The following is an 18,889-nucleotide window of genomic DNA, read 5'->3' on the forward strand; positions in this document are numbered from 1 at the left end:
GCTTACAGTCTCTTCCATTGTGTATTTTACTCTTCACTTTCTGGAGTGCGTCTCGCCCTCGTCCCTCTGCTGCGGCAATCCTCGCCCTTCTAATGGCAGCTCCTTTTGTGCACAGCTGTGATGGTCGTCTGTCTGCTCCACCTGGGACAGACCTCCCAGCTCTGAAGGGCAGAATGCAGTGACATCTTGTGCAGTGCAGCGTGTGACCTTTTATATTTTTATAACTAATCCACACCCCATACAGAAATGGTGCCCCTAGTGAAGCCCCTCATTGCTCCCACCCAGGCTATTGCCATGCAGTATGAGACCCCACACATGCCCCCAGTCCATCCTTCTCCCCAGACACCATCTAGTGTCGCCATTGTGCCTCCTGTAGAGACTCAGGTGGTGCCGGTGAATGGTGGAGCCGACGGTCTCTATTCCATCATCATATTCAAGTGTTGCGCCATTCTAAAGTCGAAGATACAATGTAAAAATGGAAATAATGCCAAATCCAGGACTGGATGTTGGACGGCGCAGGCGCTATAACAGGGAATGTGCACAGGTTGTGGATTTCCTGCGGATCCGCAGCGGTTTTTTCCACGCAGATTCGCTGCAGATCCGCAAGTGATTTACAGTACAATGTAAATCAATGGGAAAAAAATGCTGTGCTAATGGTGCGGAAAAATCTGCACGGAAAACGCAGCAGATTAAAAAAAGGAACATGTCATTTATTTTTGCGGATCCGCAGCGTTTCTACACCCATTCCATTATAGGAAAACGCAGGGGTAAAAAGTGCATGAAATCCGCACAAAATCCACCACAAATCCGCAAAAAATACGCACAAAATCCGCAAAAACACGCGCAGATTCTAACCTGCGTTTTCTGCCAAGAAATACAGAATCTGCACAGAAAATTTCACAGTGAAATCCACAACGTGTGCACATAGCCTCAGTGCTACGCACCCCCACCGCTGGCTGCATCAGGCGCCGCTTCCTCCTATATCTGTCCGCACCATGGGGCCGACCTCTACCCACAGGAAAGTCCTGGCTTTTATTTGTACTAAGAGATGGTACAAGGAGCATGAGGACAAGCACCAAACTGATCTATGACCCATCCATTGCTGCACAGACAAAGTGCAAACCTCTCAACCACTACCAGGGGCCAACCCCATATTCTAGACCCCCTATCCGGATGCTGTAGTACAGGTAAACAGTTATAAAGTATCATCATTAAAAGAAACAAAAAATGAGGAGCTTTAAGTTTAATGCAAAGTTATTAAAAGCTAAGAAATACAAGAAAAAAAACAAAAAATCTTAATACAAGTTGCGTCTTTAAAAACAATTATTAAGCCAATGAAAAAGTTGAGGGTGATTAAGGCACCATATACACAAATTTCCTACAATGTGTTATTTATGTTAACAGTATCCGCTCTGGCAGTTTTGTTATGTTGTTTTTTACTTGTTGCGGTTTTGAATTCTTCCTGCTGACGATCTATGGTACTTACATGCAATGGCCACTAGATGGAGCCATGAAAACCCCGATTCTTCAAACAGGAAGAAATCGCACAAATACAAAGAATATGGAAACCATCGCTGGGTCAGCGGGGGAGGTCTTGGTACAAATTGTTTATTAATGGGGGGTTAGGGTTGTTTTTATCCCCTCACAACCTAATAATGCTGCCGGTTAAGATTTAAAATAACATTCAGACATTCTGTTTCATTGTAAAAAGGAAAAGTTTTGCAACTTTCTAAAACTTTGGGCCAACTTCATTATTGCATTTGTGCCTTTGTTTGCTTCATTTTTATTTTTTTATTTGTGCCTTTTTTTTAATGTGTGGTATTCTTTGCTTTTTTTGTGTAAAATTCTTCAAAATGACGCATGCGATTTATGAATTTTACTCGCTGCCAAAAAGGGTCTTCACCGTTGTCTGTTATCTCTTCCAAAAAGTGTTGCAAAATTTGCGCCACAAAAACTGGGGGAGGATGTACATAAACCAGTCCATATAAAATCACTCCAGGGGGAAGAAGACTGGAATAAATTTGTGCAAAAAAAAGTCACAAAATGATGAATCCACAAAAAACATCCCGAAAATGTAAACATCACAATGGGGGAAAAAGAGGAATCTGAACCAAAAGCAAAACAAACAAAAAAGGCAGAAAAGCAGAGATGTGATGGTGTTTTTTTTCACTCACCTATTTCAGGATCTCTGCTTGCTGTCGGTTATTAGGAACATTCGTCACTTACATCCAGAGGCTGAAAACCTGCACAGATCTGATGCTTCTCGCTGCTGAGGGTTTGTTATAATTCTCTACACAGGATACAATTGTATCACCAGCAGAAGTCTTGTATTATAGTTTGTTTCAATGTATCAGTGCAGGTAAAATTCATCTCCCTGCTCTGCGGAGGCTTCCTAGACTGGACGCAATTGTGACAAATCCTCAGCTGTGAGTAATATTAGATCTTTCCAGATGTTTATCCTTTTGATGTAAACAAACTTCCCCACAGCAAACAGAGATATTGACAGCGTGAAACAAAGTATATTAATAAGTTATACACTGAACGGGGCATCGATACTAAATATCACAGAAAAAAGGCAGAAAACCAGAACACTGCAGCAGCCCTAGGATAAAGGTGCAAAATACTGATGAACAACCACTCCCATCATCCATGAGGCCGGGTGGGGCTGCTTAGTATTATTAATGCCCATGGTAAAGGCTCGTATATGGAGTAGTTTTCATCTTTGCAGGATGCAGCCGGCCCTGTAGTGTTGGGGGATTGGGGTGTCCCTGTGGGGTGCACTAATATAGTACAGGGCGGCCACGTGATCTGCTAGTATGGGCGTCACTAATAGGCTGTATGCATGGCGCACTACAAGTGACAGTGTGACTGGCGCCCTATACAAGCCTTATCGGTGTGCATTTATAATACTAAGCGCCAATCTCCCTGTCCTCATGGATGATGGGAGTGTGAGTGGGTTCTCATCAGTATCTCCACCTTTATCCTGGGGCTGCCGCCTCCTGCAGTGCATTAGTTTTGGCACTCGGTATTAGTGACTCCTGTCGCTTTTTTTCTAAGATATGTTAAATAGCTACAGTAGCGAAAGTTGCATTTTCCTGCTGTAGTTGTGATTGGCGCGGCTGCATAGTATGAAGGGCCGGACGCGAGGCCAGCTCTGCTTCATCACACATTATTAGGTCAGGGGGGGGATATCAGCAGTGACAGGTGTGAGCAGGTGGGGGCTGCAGGGCTCAGCAATGGGGCGTCCGCACAGTCGGCTCTGCTGTACACGGCTCATTCCTGGGAATAGTGATTCGCCTCCGACACTTGTTTACCGTCGGAGGTTTCAATTGTCTTCACCAGAACAACTTTCTTGGCGCTCGGGGAATTTCGTGCCAAAGAAGAAGAAGATTTCCCATCATAATTCAAGAGACCGGCTGCAGAAAGATACAATTAGTATCACACAGGAAGGATTAGATACACGGCTCAGCAGACAGTATCACACAGGATAGGATTAGATACACGGCTCAGCAGACAGTATCACACAGAAGAGGATTAGATACACGGCTCAGCAGACAGTATCACACAGGATAGGATTAGATACACAGCTCAGCAGTCAGTATCACACAGGATAGGATTAGATACACGGCTCAGCAGTCAGTATCACACAGGATAGGATTAGATACACAGCTCAGCAGACAGTATCACACAGGATAGGATTAGATACACGGCTCAGCAGACAGTATCACACAGGATAGGATTAGATACACAGCTCAGCAGTCAGTATCACACAGGATAGGATTAGATACACGGCTCAGCAGACAGTATCACACAGGATAGGATTAGATACACGGCTCAGCAGACAGTATCACACAGGATAGGATTAGATACACAGCTCAGCAGACAGTATCACACAGGAGAGGATTAGATACACGGCTCAGCAGTCAGTATCACACAGGAGAGGATTAGATACACGGCTCAGCAGTCAGTATCACACAGGATAGGATTAGATACATGGCTCAGCAGTCAGTATCACACAGGATAGGATTAGATACACGGCTCAGCAGTCAGTATCACACAGGATAGGATTAGATACACGGCTCAGCAGTCAGTATCACACAGGATAGGATTAGATACACGGCTCAGCAGACAGTATCACACAGGATAGGATTAGATACATGGCTCAGCAGTCAGTATCACACAGGATAGGATTAGATACACAGCTCAGCAGACAGTATTGCACATGATGGGAATAGATGCATGAGATCCAGAGTAACCACTTAGAGCTCTCATATCTTTGTTACTGGGGTCTGCAATCAGCGGCCAGACCTCACCCATCATAAAACCCACAGATAATCCCAGCACTGAAATAGCGAGGAAAAAGCACACAGAGAAAACACTCACCCAATTTATCCACTGCAGAGATCTGAGAATTCGAGGGATGATTGTTCAACCTAAATAGAAACAACATTGTCACACCAAAGAAAAGTAAGTGCCCCCCCCCCCCCCCCCGTATGATAGGAGCTTAGCTGCTCTGATGGGAGGAAGACTGACAACAAAGCTCAATTACTGATTCCACTAACAACCAGCTGCACCAGCAGAATAGTGAGTGCAGCTCTGGAGTATAATACAGGATGTAACTCAGGATCAGTAATGTATGTACACAGTGTCTGCACCAGCAGAATAGCGAGTGCAGCTCTGGAGTATAATACAGGATGTAACTCAGGATCAGTAATGTAATGTATGTACACAGTGACTGCACCAGCAGAATAGTGAGTGCAGCTCTGGGGTATAATACAGGAGGTAACTCAGGATCAGTAATGTAATGTATGTACACAGTGACTGCACCAGCAGAATAGTGAGTGCAGCTCTGGAGTATAATACAGGATGTAACTCAGGATCAGTAATGTAATGTATGTACACAGTGACTGCACCAGCAGAATAGTGAGTGCAGCTCTGGAGTTTAATACAGGATGTAACTCAGGATCAGTAATGTAATGTATGTACACAGTGACTGCACCAGCAGAATAGTGAGTGCAGCTCTGGGGTATAATACAGGATGTAACTCAGGATCAGTAATGTAATGTATGTACACAGTGACTGCACCAGCAGAATAGTGAGTGCAGCTCTGGGGTATAATACAGGATGTAACTCAGGATCAGTAATGTATGTACACAGTGACTGCACCAGCAGAATAGTGAGTGCAGCTCTGGCGTATAATACAGGATGTAAATCAGGATCAGTAATGTAATGTATGTACACAGTGACTACACCAGCAGAATAGTGAGTGCAGCTCTGGGGTATAATACAGGAGGTAACTCAGGATCAGTAACGTAATGTATGTACACAGTGACTACACCAGCAGAATAGTGAGTGCAGCTCTGGTGTATAATACAGGATGTAACTCAGGATCAGTAATGTATGTACACAGTGACTGCACCAGCAGAATAGTGAGTGCAGCTCTGGCGTATAATACAGGATGTAAATCAGGATCAGTAATGTAATGTATGTACACAGTGACTGCACCAGCAGAATAGTGAGTGCAGCTCTGGAGTATAATACAGGATGTAAATCAGGATCAGTAATGTAATGTATGTACACAGTGACTGCACCAGCAGAATAGTGAGTGCAGCTCTGGGGTATAATACAGGATGTAACTCAGGATCAGTAATGTAATGTATGTACACAGTGACTACACCAGCAGAATAGTGAGTGCAGCTCTGGGGTATAATACAGGATGTAATTCAGCTCAATGTCCATAAATGCATCTCCTTGCACTCACCGGGTCTCTTCGCCCTCCAGCAGTTTCCGGTATGTTGCGATCTCAATGTCCAGCGCCAGCTTTGTGTTCATCAGGTCCTGGTATTCCTTCGCTTTGCGCGCCATATCCTGCTTTGCTTTCCTCAGGGCGTCCTCCAGGTCCTGCGCGTGGCCCTTGGCGTTCTGGATCGCTTGTTCCCCATTCTCCTCTGTGTGGGTGATGTTGTTCTCCAGACTGGTCCTCTACAAATGAAGGAAATGGGTTGAAAAATGGATCTAAAGCCTCAGGCAGAAGCTTCTTCCCTCGGGGGCTTCATTTATACCATGTAATTATCTATATTTGTCACCTATGGGAGGGACGACTCCATGAAACTGGGCAGATTGTTGGTCCACTGCACGACAATATACAGCAATGGAGCATTGTGAGCCACCGCCTATAGGGGGCAGTAGAGAGGACGCCCAGGTCTGTCCAGATACTCGGAGATCCTGAGACTGCATCAATCTACACCGCTCCACGGCTGTTGGTGTCAGTATGGCGGCTGTACACACAGCTGGAGGCAATGGTGGTCCCTGGCGAGCTCTATAAAGGCATAGTGATATGGCGCATCCCTGTACCCCCAGGTGCCACGAAGATGTTCACTGCCACCTTTAACAGCAGCTATTATCGTATATTATATTGTATATAACGGGCTGAGCACCCACCATATGCGGAGACCGCCCTTTATGGGCCATTGTCTGGGCGGTTGTGGGGGCACCGTGTGTTTGGTGTTGTGGGCACCATCGCTGGCACTGTCTGTGTGCCACCTTGTGTCCAGAACTGAAGAGGTGGCTCCTTGGGGATCTGAGAGATCAGGCAGACTCCGGACCACCATACCTGATTCTTTAGGGCCTCATTGTCGCTGTTGACACGTTGTATCATCCGGTGGAGATCCGCCATCTCGTTCTTCAGAGCCTTCAGCTCATCACTCGCCCGCTTACCCTGATTCACCAAATCATCAATCTGTGGACGGAGTCATGAGAACATGAGCTGACAGATAACGGGGGGTCCTGTATACTCGGGGGGCCACCGTGTAACAGGGGGTCCTGTATACTCGGGGAGCCACCATATAACAAGGGGTCCTGTATACTCGGGGGGCCACTGTGTAACAGGGGGTCCTGTATACTCGGGGAGCCACCATATAACAAGGGGTCCTGTATACTCGAGGGGCCACCGTATAACAGGGGGTCCTGTATACTCGAGGGGCCACTGTGTAACAGGGGGTCCTGTATACTCGGGGAGCCACCATATAACAAGGGGTCCTGTATACTCGAGGGGCCACCGTATAACAGGGGGTCCTGTATACTCGGGGAGCCACCGTATAACGGGGTCCTGTATACGTGGGGGGCCACCATATAACGGGGTCCTGTATACTCGGGGGGCCACCGTATAACAGGGAGTCCTGTATACTCGGGGGGCCACCGTATAACAGGGGGTCCTGTATACTCGGGGAGCCACCATATAACAAGGGGTCCTGTATACTCGAGGGGCCACCGTATAACAGGGGGTCCTGTATACTCGGGGAGCCACCGTATAACGGGGTCCTGTATACTCGGGGGGCCACCATATAACGGGGTCCTGTATACTCGGGGGGCCACCGTATAACAGGGAGTCCTGTATACTCGGGGGGCCACCGTATAACAGGGGGTCCTGTATACTCGGGGGACCATCGTATAACAGAGGGTCCTGTATACTCGGGGGCCACCATATAACAGGGGGTCCTGTATACTCGGGGGACCATCGTATAACAGAGGGTCCTGTATACTCGGGGGCCACCATATAACAGGGGGTCCTGTATACTCGAGGGGCCACCGTATAACAGGGGGTCCTGTATACTCAGGGGGCCACCGTATAACAGGGGGTCCTGTATACTCAGGGGGCCACCGTATAACGGGGTCCTGTATATTCGGGGGGCCACCATATAACAGGGGGTCCTGTTTACTCGGGGAGCCACCATATAACAGGGGGTCCTGTATACTCGGGGGGGCCACCATATAACAGGGGGTCCTGTATACTCGGGGGCCACCGTATAACAGGGGGTCCTGTTTACTCGGGGAGCCACCGTATAACAGGGGGTCCTGTATACTCGAGGGAGCCACCATATAACAGGGGGTCCTGTATACTCGGGGGGCCACCGTATAACAGGGGGTCCTGTATACTCGGGGAGCCACCATATAACAGGGGGTCCTGTATACTCGGGGGCCACCGTATAACAGGGGGTCCTGTATACTCAGGGGGCCACCATATAACAGGGGGTCCTGTATACTCAGGGGGCCACCGTATAACAGGGGGTCCTGTATACTCAGGGGGCCACCGTATAACAGGGAGTCCTGTATACTCAGGGGGCCACCGTATAACAGGGGGTCCTGTATATTCGGGGGGCCACCATATAACAGGGGGTCCTGTATACTCGGGGCCCATAGTAATCCTGCCACTATAGTGCACACAGACCCCCGGGACCCCCAGGCGACGCTCGCACCTTGCTCTTGTACCAGTGCTCGGCCTCCTGCCGGCTCTTCTCCGCCATGCTCTGGTACTGCGCCCGCACCTCGTCCATGATGTGCTTCATCTCCAGATCCCGGCTGTTGTCCAGCTCCACCGTCACTTTGTCGCTGTGAACCTGAGACTGCAGCTCCTGAATCTCCTGCATTTACATAAAAAGCCTGGACATATTTCCTGCACTGATACATTGTAACAAACCATCAGAATGGAGAGAGAGAGTTGTGCTGCTGATGTGTTTAACTCCCATAGTATGGTTTAGACTGGATCAACTGTAACAAACCCTCAGCTGTGGACCCCACAGTCAGTTCATTACCTCCTTATACAGCTGCTTCAGAACCTCAATCTCATCGGTCAGACTTTCCAACTTGGATTCATTGTCCACTTTATGCAGATAGGTGTCGTCCAGGTCCTGAGGGGTTAAAACAGCTCAATGTTTTATGGGAAGACCCTAAAGTTAAGTGTCGGTACCTTTAACCTGTGTCCTTATTTCAGGGGTGAAGCACAAGGCTTGTGATCTAATGTTGGGGAGGTCGGAGGCCGAGACTTTATATTTGAATTTGGATCAGTCCATAAATATTGAGAACAATTCACTTATGCAGAGAATCAGAGTCACCGCTAATGATTTCATATTCACTATTTGGGGAAAATATTTTGGTTTCAAACTTATTACAATTTTGATACATTTTTTCCCCTGTGTCACCTGCAGTACCACTTTTCATCATTGCTGTGGCCAATATTTGCCATAGATATCAATGCTATAGCGCCCCCACCTCCAATTAAGCTTTATCAAATAGCAAAGTAACAAGTGCGCACCTTCTTCGTCAGCACAAAGTCATTTTCTAATTGATTGCGCTTGTTGATTTCATCCTCGTATCTGCAGAAGAAAAACAAAAGTGAAGTGGGTGCAGATGTATGTCGGGGGGGGGGGGGGGGAGTTGGTTATAGTTATAATACACTGTCATGTTTAAAAGTACAAATTCTATTTGTCGGACCTTTTCTGATGCTTTTGATCAATATTTGTACTCTTTGTTTATAGGCGCTGCGCTCTGGTATATAATGAAGACATGGATATATGAACCGATGACTCCTGGGGCTCCACCATGTTTGGGTGTTATTTATTACAGCATTATTATCATGACACTGTGTATAGCAATATTATATCTGCACTATATGGAGAGGTTATCTGGTTATACATAATGTTATATTAATGTCATTATAGTGTTACTATTTCAGCACTATATAGCAGTAATATTTGGATTCTGTAGTAAGGCACTACTATGTTAGCACTATATTGCAGTATTATATAGAGAATATTTTATACTTATTTTTGGGCATTATTTAATGATTTATTATTAGTTATTACTTGAGCACAACCTAGCCATATTATCATGGCACTGTGTGTAGCGCTATTATGTACCTGATAAATGGCCGTATTACATGGGCAATGCTTGGCCCTGTATGGTGGTATTCTTTAGTCATACTGTATAATTTTATAGTTATTATAGCGTTATTATTTGAGCGCTACTTATCAGTATTATCATGGCACTGTGTATTATTATTATTTATTATTATAGCGCCATTTATTCCATGGCGCTTTACAAGTGAGGAGGGGTATACATAATAAGAACAAGTACAATAATTTTAAACAATACAAGTCACGACTGGCACAGGAGGAGAGAGGACCCTGCCAGCGAGGGCTGTGTATGGCACTATTCTACATGCACCACATGGCATTACTGTAGACACTGTATGGCGGTATTTTTTAGTTATATAGTTAGCTATGTATTGTAGCATTATTATTTGATGGCTACATAGCAGTATTATTGTGAAAGGCACTATTACCATATATATATATATATATATACAATGTACGGCCATGTGATATGGGCCATGCGTGATACTATTTACTTCCGATAGATCATATTTTATAGTTATTTATTATTTGAGCAGTACCGCAGTGTCATCATTGCACTGTTGTATGTCGCCATTATTCGTGCACCCTATGGCAGTATTATACGGGCAGTTATTTGGCGCTGGGTCACAGGGCATACCGGCTCTTCAGCTCCTCCACCACGGCTTGCATGTTCTGCAGTTCGGCCTGCAGCTTGTCCTTCTCATGCAGGAGGCCATCGATCTGCTGCTTCAGGTGATTGCTGGAGGCCAGCGTGATCTGATCGATGTTGGACTTGTACGTGTCCTTCTCCTTCAGGAGACGCAGCTGGGTCTTCAGGATCTTGTTCTGTCTCTCCAGGTCCCGGACCTGTCAGATAACGATCACTGGAGCATCAATCACATAATGTACACTGATTATCATATTATTATGTAACTGGTTACACTGGTGATAAGTCATCTGCTACCATGGAGACACCTAACTCTGCATGGGAGATGTATACACAAAACGGGAGGAGCAAGGTTGCTTCACTGTGTACTGTAAGGGTATGTGCACACGCTGCGGATTCTGCTGCGGATTTGACGCTGCTGGTATTTGTAGTTCAGCAGAAAACAGCGCTTTTGCAGGAGAAAGGTCTGCAATTACTGCTGGTACTTGTAGTTCAGGCTTTTGCAAAGGGAATGCTTGCAATTATTGCTTGTACTTGTAGTTCAGCAGAAGTCAGGTTTTGCAGGGGAAAATCTGCAATTATTGCTGGTACTTGTAGTTCAGGCTTTTGCAGGGGGAAATTCTGCAATTATCGCTGGTACTTGTAGTGCAGAATTTTGCAGGTATACATGCTACAATTATTGCTGGTACTTATAGATCAGCAGAACACAGAGCTTTTGCAGGGTGAAGGTCTGCAGTTACTGCTGGTACTTATAGTGCTGCAGAATTGAGAGCGTATGTATTTGTTATTTCCCATTTCTTTCATTTTTTTCAGTCCAATCACTTATTATTGTGGGAGACGTCCACCAGAGGGCGCCCGAGAATCGTCCTGGATATTTTACAATTTAATATAACTACAAAATAGCAAAAGAAAGAGAAAGAAACAGAAATAGGAAAACAAGATTTCTAAAAACATTGGGAGCTTTGTGCCTTTATCATTTTATTTCTTTTCTTGGGCTCCTTAGTATAATTTGGTTACAAAGTGATCACTGTAACGCTTCGCTTGGAGGAAAAGGTTGTATGGAAAAACTTATGAGCATGTAGGAATGTTTGTAATTATTAGGATACTTGTCCTCATGTATAGAAACAATGGGGTTGTGTGAAAATTCTGAGCTCACTGCAACTGTCAATGTAGAACAGTAAAGTAACAGAACATTATTATTAATATTACAATACAACCCCTGCAGGATTATTCACATCTTAGAAACATCTGCAGCAAAATTACAAATTCAATGTGTCGACATTAAGTCGCAATTTACTAATAGTACACAATTTGAGATAACCTTAAAAAAAAAAAAAAAATTAGACATTTCATTATTATAGCATTCAGGCTTAAATCTGAGCAGTCATTAGAGGCAACGTTTGGCACAAGGTGACATAGTTTTGGTAATCTGGTAATATTTTAACAATATTCAATTTCCAACAGAATTGCCTCAGTGTAGCTACTACGTATGTCCACTAGATGGTGCTGTGAGTGAATTAAGGAAGGACCCAATTCACTTTGGCATTTCTTTTTTTTCAGTTGTGTATTAATTCATGTTTTTTGCTCCAAATTCTTAAAAATGTTGCATGCGGCTTACGATTTTTGCGCAAAGTTAAACAAAGCTCTTTATTTTTGTTTTTGGCCTGTTTTGTGCTTTTTTTTTTAACCCTGTTGTTCTGTTCGGGTTCAAATGACCCGAAATGAAATTTGAGACCCTGCAGATCATTTATTATGCAAATCTGAAACTTGTGATGGACTTGTCCTCATTTGAGGGGTCCTTATTCTAGAGGGTCGGGCTCTTGAGGCACCACGTCTTTGAATGCACACAATTTCGACACTTTTGTACATCTATTGACAAACGTGAATTTCACACGGACATTGTACCCTTCTGAAGAAATTCGTGTAGCCCCATCTGGACCCGCACGAGCCATTTCTGTTCTTTATAAATTACTGACGTGGGAACACTCCACCTTTCCGCAGAGCATGGGAAACTGAACTTCAGCAAACATTTACAAGGGAACAATGGGACAAATGCTTTCACCTTTCTCACAAATCTATCATGGCTACAAAATAGTCTCTGGGGGGTATGGGGTCCCTTCTGCCCACATAGATGGTTCCCTGAGGTCTCTGACTCTGCATATGCAGGTGTTGTGAGGCTCATGGAGGGACAATGTCCCACATATGGTGGTCCTGCACAGTCCTGAAGGTCTTCTGGGAGGAGGTCATCGGGAGATGACAAATGTGGCTTTTTAGGTTTCCCCTATCCAAAAACAGTTTCTAAAAAAAAGGGTTCGTGTCCACGCTCAGGATGGCTGGCGGTATCGCCGCAGCGGCGAAGCCCCCTTTCTGGGACGCGATGGTGCCGGATGTGTACAGTACACATCCGGGATCATCGCCCCCCTCCCATAGCGCCCTGTGATATGCCTTGCGGGGACGCTGCGTCCCCGCAAGGTGTACGGACATGCTGCGATCTGAAAAGACGCGCAGCATGTCCGGAGTCGCAGGGCCGCCGCGTGCGGGTTTCCACGCATAGTGGAGACGGGATGTCAACAAATCCCCTCCACTATGCTGGAACATCTGGACGCTGCGTGTTTGACGCTGCAGCGTCAAACAAGCAGCGTTTCCTGACAGTGGACACTCACCCTAAGGGCTTGTTCACACGATGCGGTTTTCGCTGCGGATCCGCATCCTTTTTCCATGCAGGGTACAGTACAATGTTACCCTATGGAAAAAGAAAACCGCTGTTCCCACGTTCCTTTTTTCCGCTGGAAAATCCGAGCTGATTTTCTGCGGAAAAAAAGAAGTAGCATGTCAATTCTTTCTGCGGATTCCGCTGCGGGTTTCCACCTGCACCAATAGGAAAATGCAGCTGGAAACCCGCAGTAGAAACCGCAGTAGAAAAAGGACTGAAAACCGCAGTGAAAACCACCGCAGGTTTTGCACTGCGGTTTTTCCAAATCAGGACCTGAAAATTCCGCAGCGAAAAAAGGATCGTGTGAACATAGCCTTAAGACATCTACTACAAGCTGACAGTGACCCCACGTGACTGGAAGAAAATAGAGCCCCTTCTATGGAAGAGAGGTTTGTAGAGATGGCCACTTCTCACCGTATGGAATCCCTGATAGCCCAAACACGAGAAGAAACGCTGCAGCCGCCTCTAAGTGCTTCCATTGGGAAACCTTCCTCTCATCCCCAATGTACAGGAATATGGTAGACTGATTTGGGGGAAATCCTTGTGTTCGAGCTAAAATATAATATAATATTCCTGACATTTGATCTGACTGATCTTTCCCTTTAGATAAGTAGGGAGTAGAGTTGTTGTGGATCTAACAGGTTGCCCTGGTCTCCTTGGTCTCCCCAATGACCCTCCTCTCTTTCTCTCCCCTCTCCTTCTATATCTTTCCATCAATATTTCTAATTTCCAAAAGTAATGCCAAGTGACCGGATGTGTGACTGTGACCCATTTATATATTAGAATGATTGTCTATACTAAATGACGTGTTCAGACTGTGCATCCTCATTCTCCGGACTGTGGCGCATTACCCGTTTGTGATTTTGTTTTCTTATATGAAAAAAAATAAAATTTTGAATTTGAAAAAAAAAAAAAAATTACCTGACATTTCTGATCTAAAAAATAAACAGGAGAATATAAATAAAATAGGCTAAAAAAGGTGCAAATTAAAAGAAGAATTAGGCACAAATGTAAAAGAGGCAAAAAAACACCAAAAAGTAAACAATAAAAGGTGCAAATGCAATAATGAATCTGCCCCAAATGATCGACCAGAGATGAGGTCCATTTCTACAGCATGAGCATCGTTCCTAACAACATCGGTTTCGCGATCATCTTGCCCAGTCAGTAGGCAGACGATACATTTGAAAAAACTGACCGTCACATCCAAACATAGATTAAGTGTGAACAGGTGCTGAACCTTAGCGTCACCAACTCCTATACAGTCAAGCAAAAAAGGCAGCACACTGCAGCGCTAACACATGCAAACATGAAACACAGAAATTGAATTGCATTACTGCACTAGAAATATGCCTTTTTTGCTTGACTGTATAGGAGTTGGTGACTCTAAGGTTCAGCACCTGTTCACACTTAGTCTATGTTTGGATGTGACGGTCAGTTTTTTCAAATGTATTATTTAGCCTTCTGACCGAGCACTCCGCCTCCTAGTCACAGGTGTCTTAATTGCAGCAGGTCCAGTACCCCTCCACAGAGAGAGAGAATGTTAGTCTCATAAGAGGTTTTCATAGGTGCCCATTCACATGGAGACGTTTATTCTCAGCGAGGAAGGAAAGCGTAGGACCTGGTATACGAGAGATGCCGTAAAGGGGCTATCAGGTACACATAAAATTGGCCTTTTTTATGCGCTAAACGCTCTCATTTTTCATATTTCTAGTGCAGTATTGCAGTTCAATTTCTGGGTTTCATGTTTGCATGTGTTAGCGCTGCAGTGTGCTGCCTTATTTGCTTGACAGTAGGCAGACGATCACCTGACGAAAAAGCAAAACTCTCGTTTATTGGGTGTAAGTGATCTTTTGTGCAGCACAAAAGGTCGTCGTTCTCGGCAGCACATGGTCCTGTGTAAAGCGAGAACAATGGCTGCCTGTGCACACCGGGCCATCTGTCACAGGTTGCTCCCATAGTATGTCCATCCATTATCGTGAGGAGACCCACATGGGCGCTGCAGAACGGCCACTTTGCAATGTTGCAGCCCATTGCACAGGCAGATTGCACTTCACGACGTGCATGGAACGATCTGTGATAGATCACCCGCTGCACATTGGCTGCCATCATTCTTGGTTTACACAGGACAATGTGCTGCCGAGAACGACAGCCTTTTCTCATTGCACCTGATGCATCCAGCCCCCTCTGCAAAATAGAAATCACGACAATTGTAGCTAGACCAGCATAGTTGGGGGGCTCTGCTGCTAGCGTGCATTGGGGTCCAAAAGTTTTAAAATCTCTCTAGCCAATTGTTCCGTGGCCCTCGTGGCACTGTGCCCACTCCAGTATTTGTACCATGAGATTATACACGACCACAAACCCCAAACACCGCGGACTGAGCACACAGGTGTGTAATCGCCCTGTACAGGAGGTTGGCAGCACAATGGCAGCGGGGAGGGTCCGGCCCTGCGGATTAGGCAGTCTGTGTTTACTGAGGGCATTAATCACAATCACCCAGTAATGAAATAAGATCCAACCATTATTCCTCTGATGCCAACAATCATTTTCCCACCATTCTGTGAGCGTCTCCTGCCCAGGATCACAGGAGTCCTGCGGTTTGTGCGCCAGATGGGATCACAAAACATGGACGTGCTCCAGACCCTGAGAAAACACCGGAGGCTTCTGGCTGCTTCTCAATAAAGCGGAATCATTGTAGATTGAAAAGTTCCCATATTGATCATTAGTTACAAGATCTCTGATTGTTGTCAATGAAGGGAAATCGTCTTGTTTCTCTCCAGAATTGTACTGATGTGTTTAGTGGACAAATGATTAGAATCCTTGAATGTTAGAGATGGAAGAGACCTCCGGGGTCATCATGTCCAACCCCCTTCTCAAGGCAGGAGTCACTAAACCATCTCAGACAGACGTCTCTCCAGCCTCTGAAGACTTCCATTGAAGGAGAACTCACCACCTCTCGTGGCCGCCTGTCCCTCTCATTGATCGTCCTCACTGTCAAAAAGTTTTTTCTAACATCTAATCTGCATCTTCTCCCTTTCAGTTTCATTCCATTGCTTCTGGTGTTTCCATGTGCAAATGAGAACAATGATGATCCCTCTACACTGTGACGCCCCTTCAGATATTTGTAGACAGCTATTAAGTCTCCCCTTATCCTTTTTTGCAGCTAAACATTCCCAGATCCTTTAACCGTTCCCCGTAGGACATAGTCTGCCGTCCGCTCTCCATTCTGGTTGCTCTTCCCTAAACTTGCTCCAGTTTTTCAATGTCTTTTTTACAATGTGGTGCCCAGATCTGGACCCAGTATTCCAGATGAAGGAGGAGTAGAGGGAATAATGACTTCATGTGATCTAGACTCTTTGCTTCTCTTAATACAGTCTAGAACTGTATTTGCCTTTTTGCTGCTGCATCACACTGTTGACTCATGTTCAGTATGTGATCTATTAGTATACCCAAGTCTTTTTTCACACGTGCAGTTACTTAGTTCTATTCCACCCATTCTGTATATACTTTTTTCATTTTTCTTGCCCAGATGTGGAATCTTGCATTTCTCCGTTAAAAACCATTGTTAGTTGTTGCCCACAGTTCCAGTTTGTTTAGATCTTTTTTAATCCTCTCTCCCTCTTCTCTAGTATTAGCTATCCCTCCTAGCTTTGTTTCATCAACAAATTTAATCAGTGTACCCTCAATTCCTTCATCCAAGTAATTGATAAAGATGTTGAACAATACAGGGCCCAGGACAGAGCCCTGTGGTACCCCACTTGAGACAGTCTTCCAACAGGATGTGCAACCAGGGTTGGACTGGCCCACCGGAGAACCAGAGGATGTGTGCATTATATTTTGTGGGGGGCTGCATTATACCCTATAAGGGGGGGCTGCATTATTTTCTATGAGGGGGGCTACATTATATTCTATGAGGGTGCTACTTAATATTCTATGAGGGGGCTGCATTATACCCTATAAGGGGGGCTACATTATATTCTATGAGGGAGGCTACCCCAACCCGATACATAATTAAGATGTGTACTACCTTATATTATACCCTAATATTAGTGTGTTCTACTGCAGAATTGATGGTTTTGTATTTAAATTCTATGTAACTACATAGTGGGCCCCAAGAATGATTTTCTCTGGTGGGCCCAAGGTGCTCCAGTCCGACCCTGTGTACAACCATTTATCACCACTCGGAGTATGATCACTGAGCCAGATTTAATCCATCTAACCGTGGCCTTGTCAATCCCATACTTGGTCATTTTTTCAATAAGGATAGTACGAGATATTTTACCAAATGCTTTGCCGAAGTCGATATATACTATATCTACCGCATTTCCCTGATCCACCCTGTCAGTGATTCCATCATAGAAGGAAATTAGATTAGTCTGGCATGAATTGTTTGCTACAAACCCATGCTGCCTTTGATTAATTACTGTATTCTTATCCAAGTACTTACATACATGATGTTTAATAATTTTTTCACAGATCTTTCCTGGCATAGAAGTAAGGCTTACTGGCCTGTAATTTCCTGTAATCTTCTTTCCTTTATTGAATATAGGGACAACATTTGCCTTTCTCCAATCTTCTGGGACTTCTCCTGTTCTCCATGATTTTTCAATGATTCTGGGCAGTGGTTCTGCAATTTCCTCTTCTAACACTTTTCGTACCCTAGGTTGTAATTCATCTGGACCAGGATATGTACATTCATGTAAATTAGCTCAGTGTTCCCTCACCATCTGTTTATGGATATAGTGGATTCTTTTATTCCTTTGATGGCACAGCACATAGGAATTTAAAAGTTCGTCCTTCTCAACAGAATTTTTGACCACTTCACCCTTTTCATCCTGTTAACATCCTATAGCATCTTTGACTTTTCTCTATCATTTCCAGTTGTGGACTTAATTTTAAGGTTACATTTAGGGCATTGTTCACAATGAGAATTTAATTACAGCAGCTTTCTAGTCCTCACCGCAGTCCGTTCCTCCACTTCACTGTTACTTTTTTATACTGTGACTTTCCCAACCCCAAAGTCCGCAGCTTCTCTGTCTTGTGGGGATGTCGTCCCTTATAGAGGCTGCAGGGAATTTATGCATATCATCCATAAAGAAATAGTGACCCCAAAACATGAATGTGTCCCTATAATCACCTCCTCTACCCAACTGGGAAATGGCTGATAACAGGGAACAATAGATTACATCCAACTACACTGCAAATTAATTCCAGACTGACTGCCCCCCATAAACCTTTACCTTGTCTATGAAGTTGACGAACTGATTGTTGAGCCCCTTGATCTGCTCCTTCTCCTCGTTCCTCATCTGGTGCAGTTTGGGGTCCACCTCCATGGTGGGGAGAGAAGAGAGCAGGAAAGTGCTGGACCCCGGGGTAACCCGGGAGAGGTTCAGGCCGCTGATGGTTCGCTGCATTCCAGGCTGGTAGCCGGTGCTTGCCCGGAATATGGCGGGGCGCCCCGACAGCGAGCCGTGGGATCTACTGCTGAACCCACGGGTGGTGCCATAGCGGTTGCTGTATTGACTCATGGTGCCCTGTGGTCGGGAGAAATGGCGGACTTGGTGCAGGCAGCGAGGAGTGGAAATAACACTAAGCAGCATCACATGGGACCTGCTGGTTTTTCCTTCTGGTTTATTGACACATTATTAGAATGAACCTTCCTCCTCCAGAGATCAGGGCGGATCGTGGCTCCAATCCAGACCCTTCCCTAGATGTCACCACCTAATCAGCAAATGCTCCCTCCATTCCCAGCCACAGTAACCCACGGTGAACGGAGACCACCAATAACTAGCACATGAACACTGGAACCACCACCTATCGCTTCCTACAAGAAAGCGATAC

The 18,889-nt window shown here is 45.2% G+C and overlaps 1 protein-coding gene across 1 annotated transcript; it reads right to left on the reverse strand.

Annotated features, from left to right (window-relative positions):
* Positions 1 to 1,229: 1,229 nt before the first annotated feature.
* Positions 1,230 to 18,637, reverse strand: LOC143784691 (keratin, type II cytoskeletal 8-like). Its single transcript, XM_077273207.1, has 9 exons — positions 18,289 to 18,637; positions 10,330 to 10,538; positions 9,092 to 9,152; positions 8,592 to 8,687; positions 8,256 to 8,420; positions 6,614 to 6,739; positions 5,762 to 5,982; positions 4,384 to 4,433; positions 1,230 to 3,416 (listed from the first exon to the last, which is right to left on the reverse strand). Exons 1-9 carry the CDS (start codon positions 18,574 to 18,576, stop codon positions 3,274 to 3,276), a joined length of 1,359 nt encoding a protein of 452 aa, XP_077129322.1. The 5' UTR covers positions 18,577 to 18,637; the 3' UTR covers positions 1,230 to 3,273.
* Positions 18,638 to 18,889: the final 252 nt, after the last annotated feature.

This window comes from Ranitomeya variabilis, chromosome 7 (assembly GCF_051348905.1).
Source record: "Ranitomeya variabilis isolate aRanVar5 chromosome 7, aRanVar5.hap1, whole genome shotgun sequence".
Taxonomy (NCBI): Eukaryota; Metazoa; Chordata; class Amphibia; order Anura; family Dendrobatidae; genus Ranitomeya; species Ranitomeya variabilis.

What these genes read in the sequence shown, in the direction of transcription:
- LOC143784691 (XM_077273207.1), bottom strand. Translation starts at nt 18,576, where the DNA reads ATGAGTCAATACAGCAACCGCTATGGCACCACCCGTGGGTTCAGCAGT. An exon ending in GTGGAGGAGCTGAAGAGCCG is followed by an intron (nt 9,153 to 10,329) that starts GTATGCCCTGTG and finishes TTTCTTCTGCAG; the next exon opens with ATACGAGGATGAAATCAACA. An exon ending in TGAAGCAGCTGTATAAGGAG is followed by an intron (nt 8,421 to 8,591) that starts GTAATGAACTGA and finishes ATGTAAATGCAG; the next exon opens with GAGATTCAGGAGCTGCAGTC.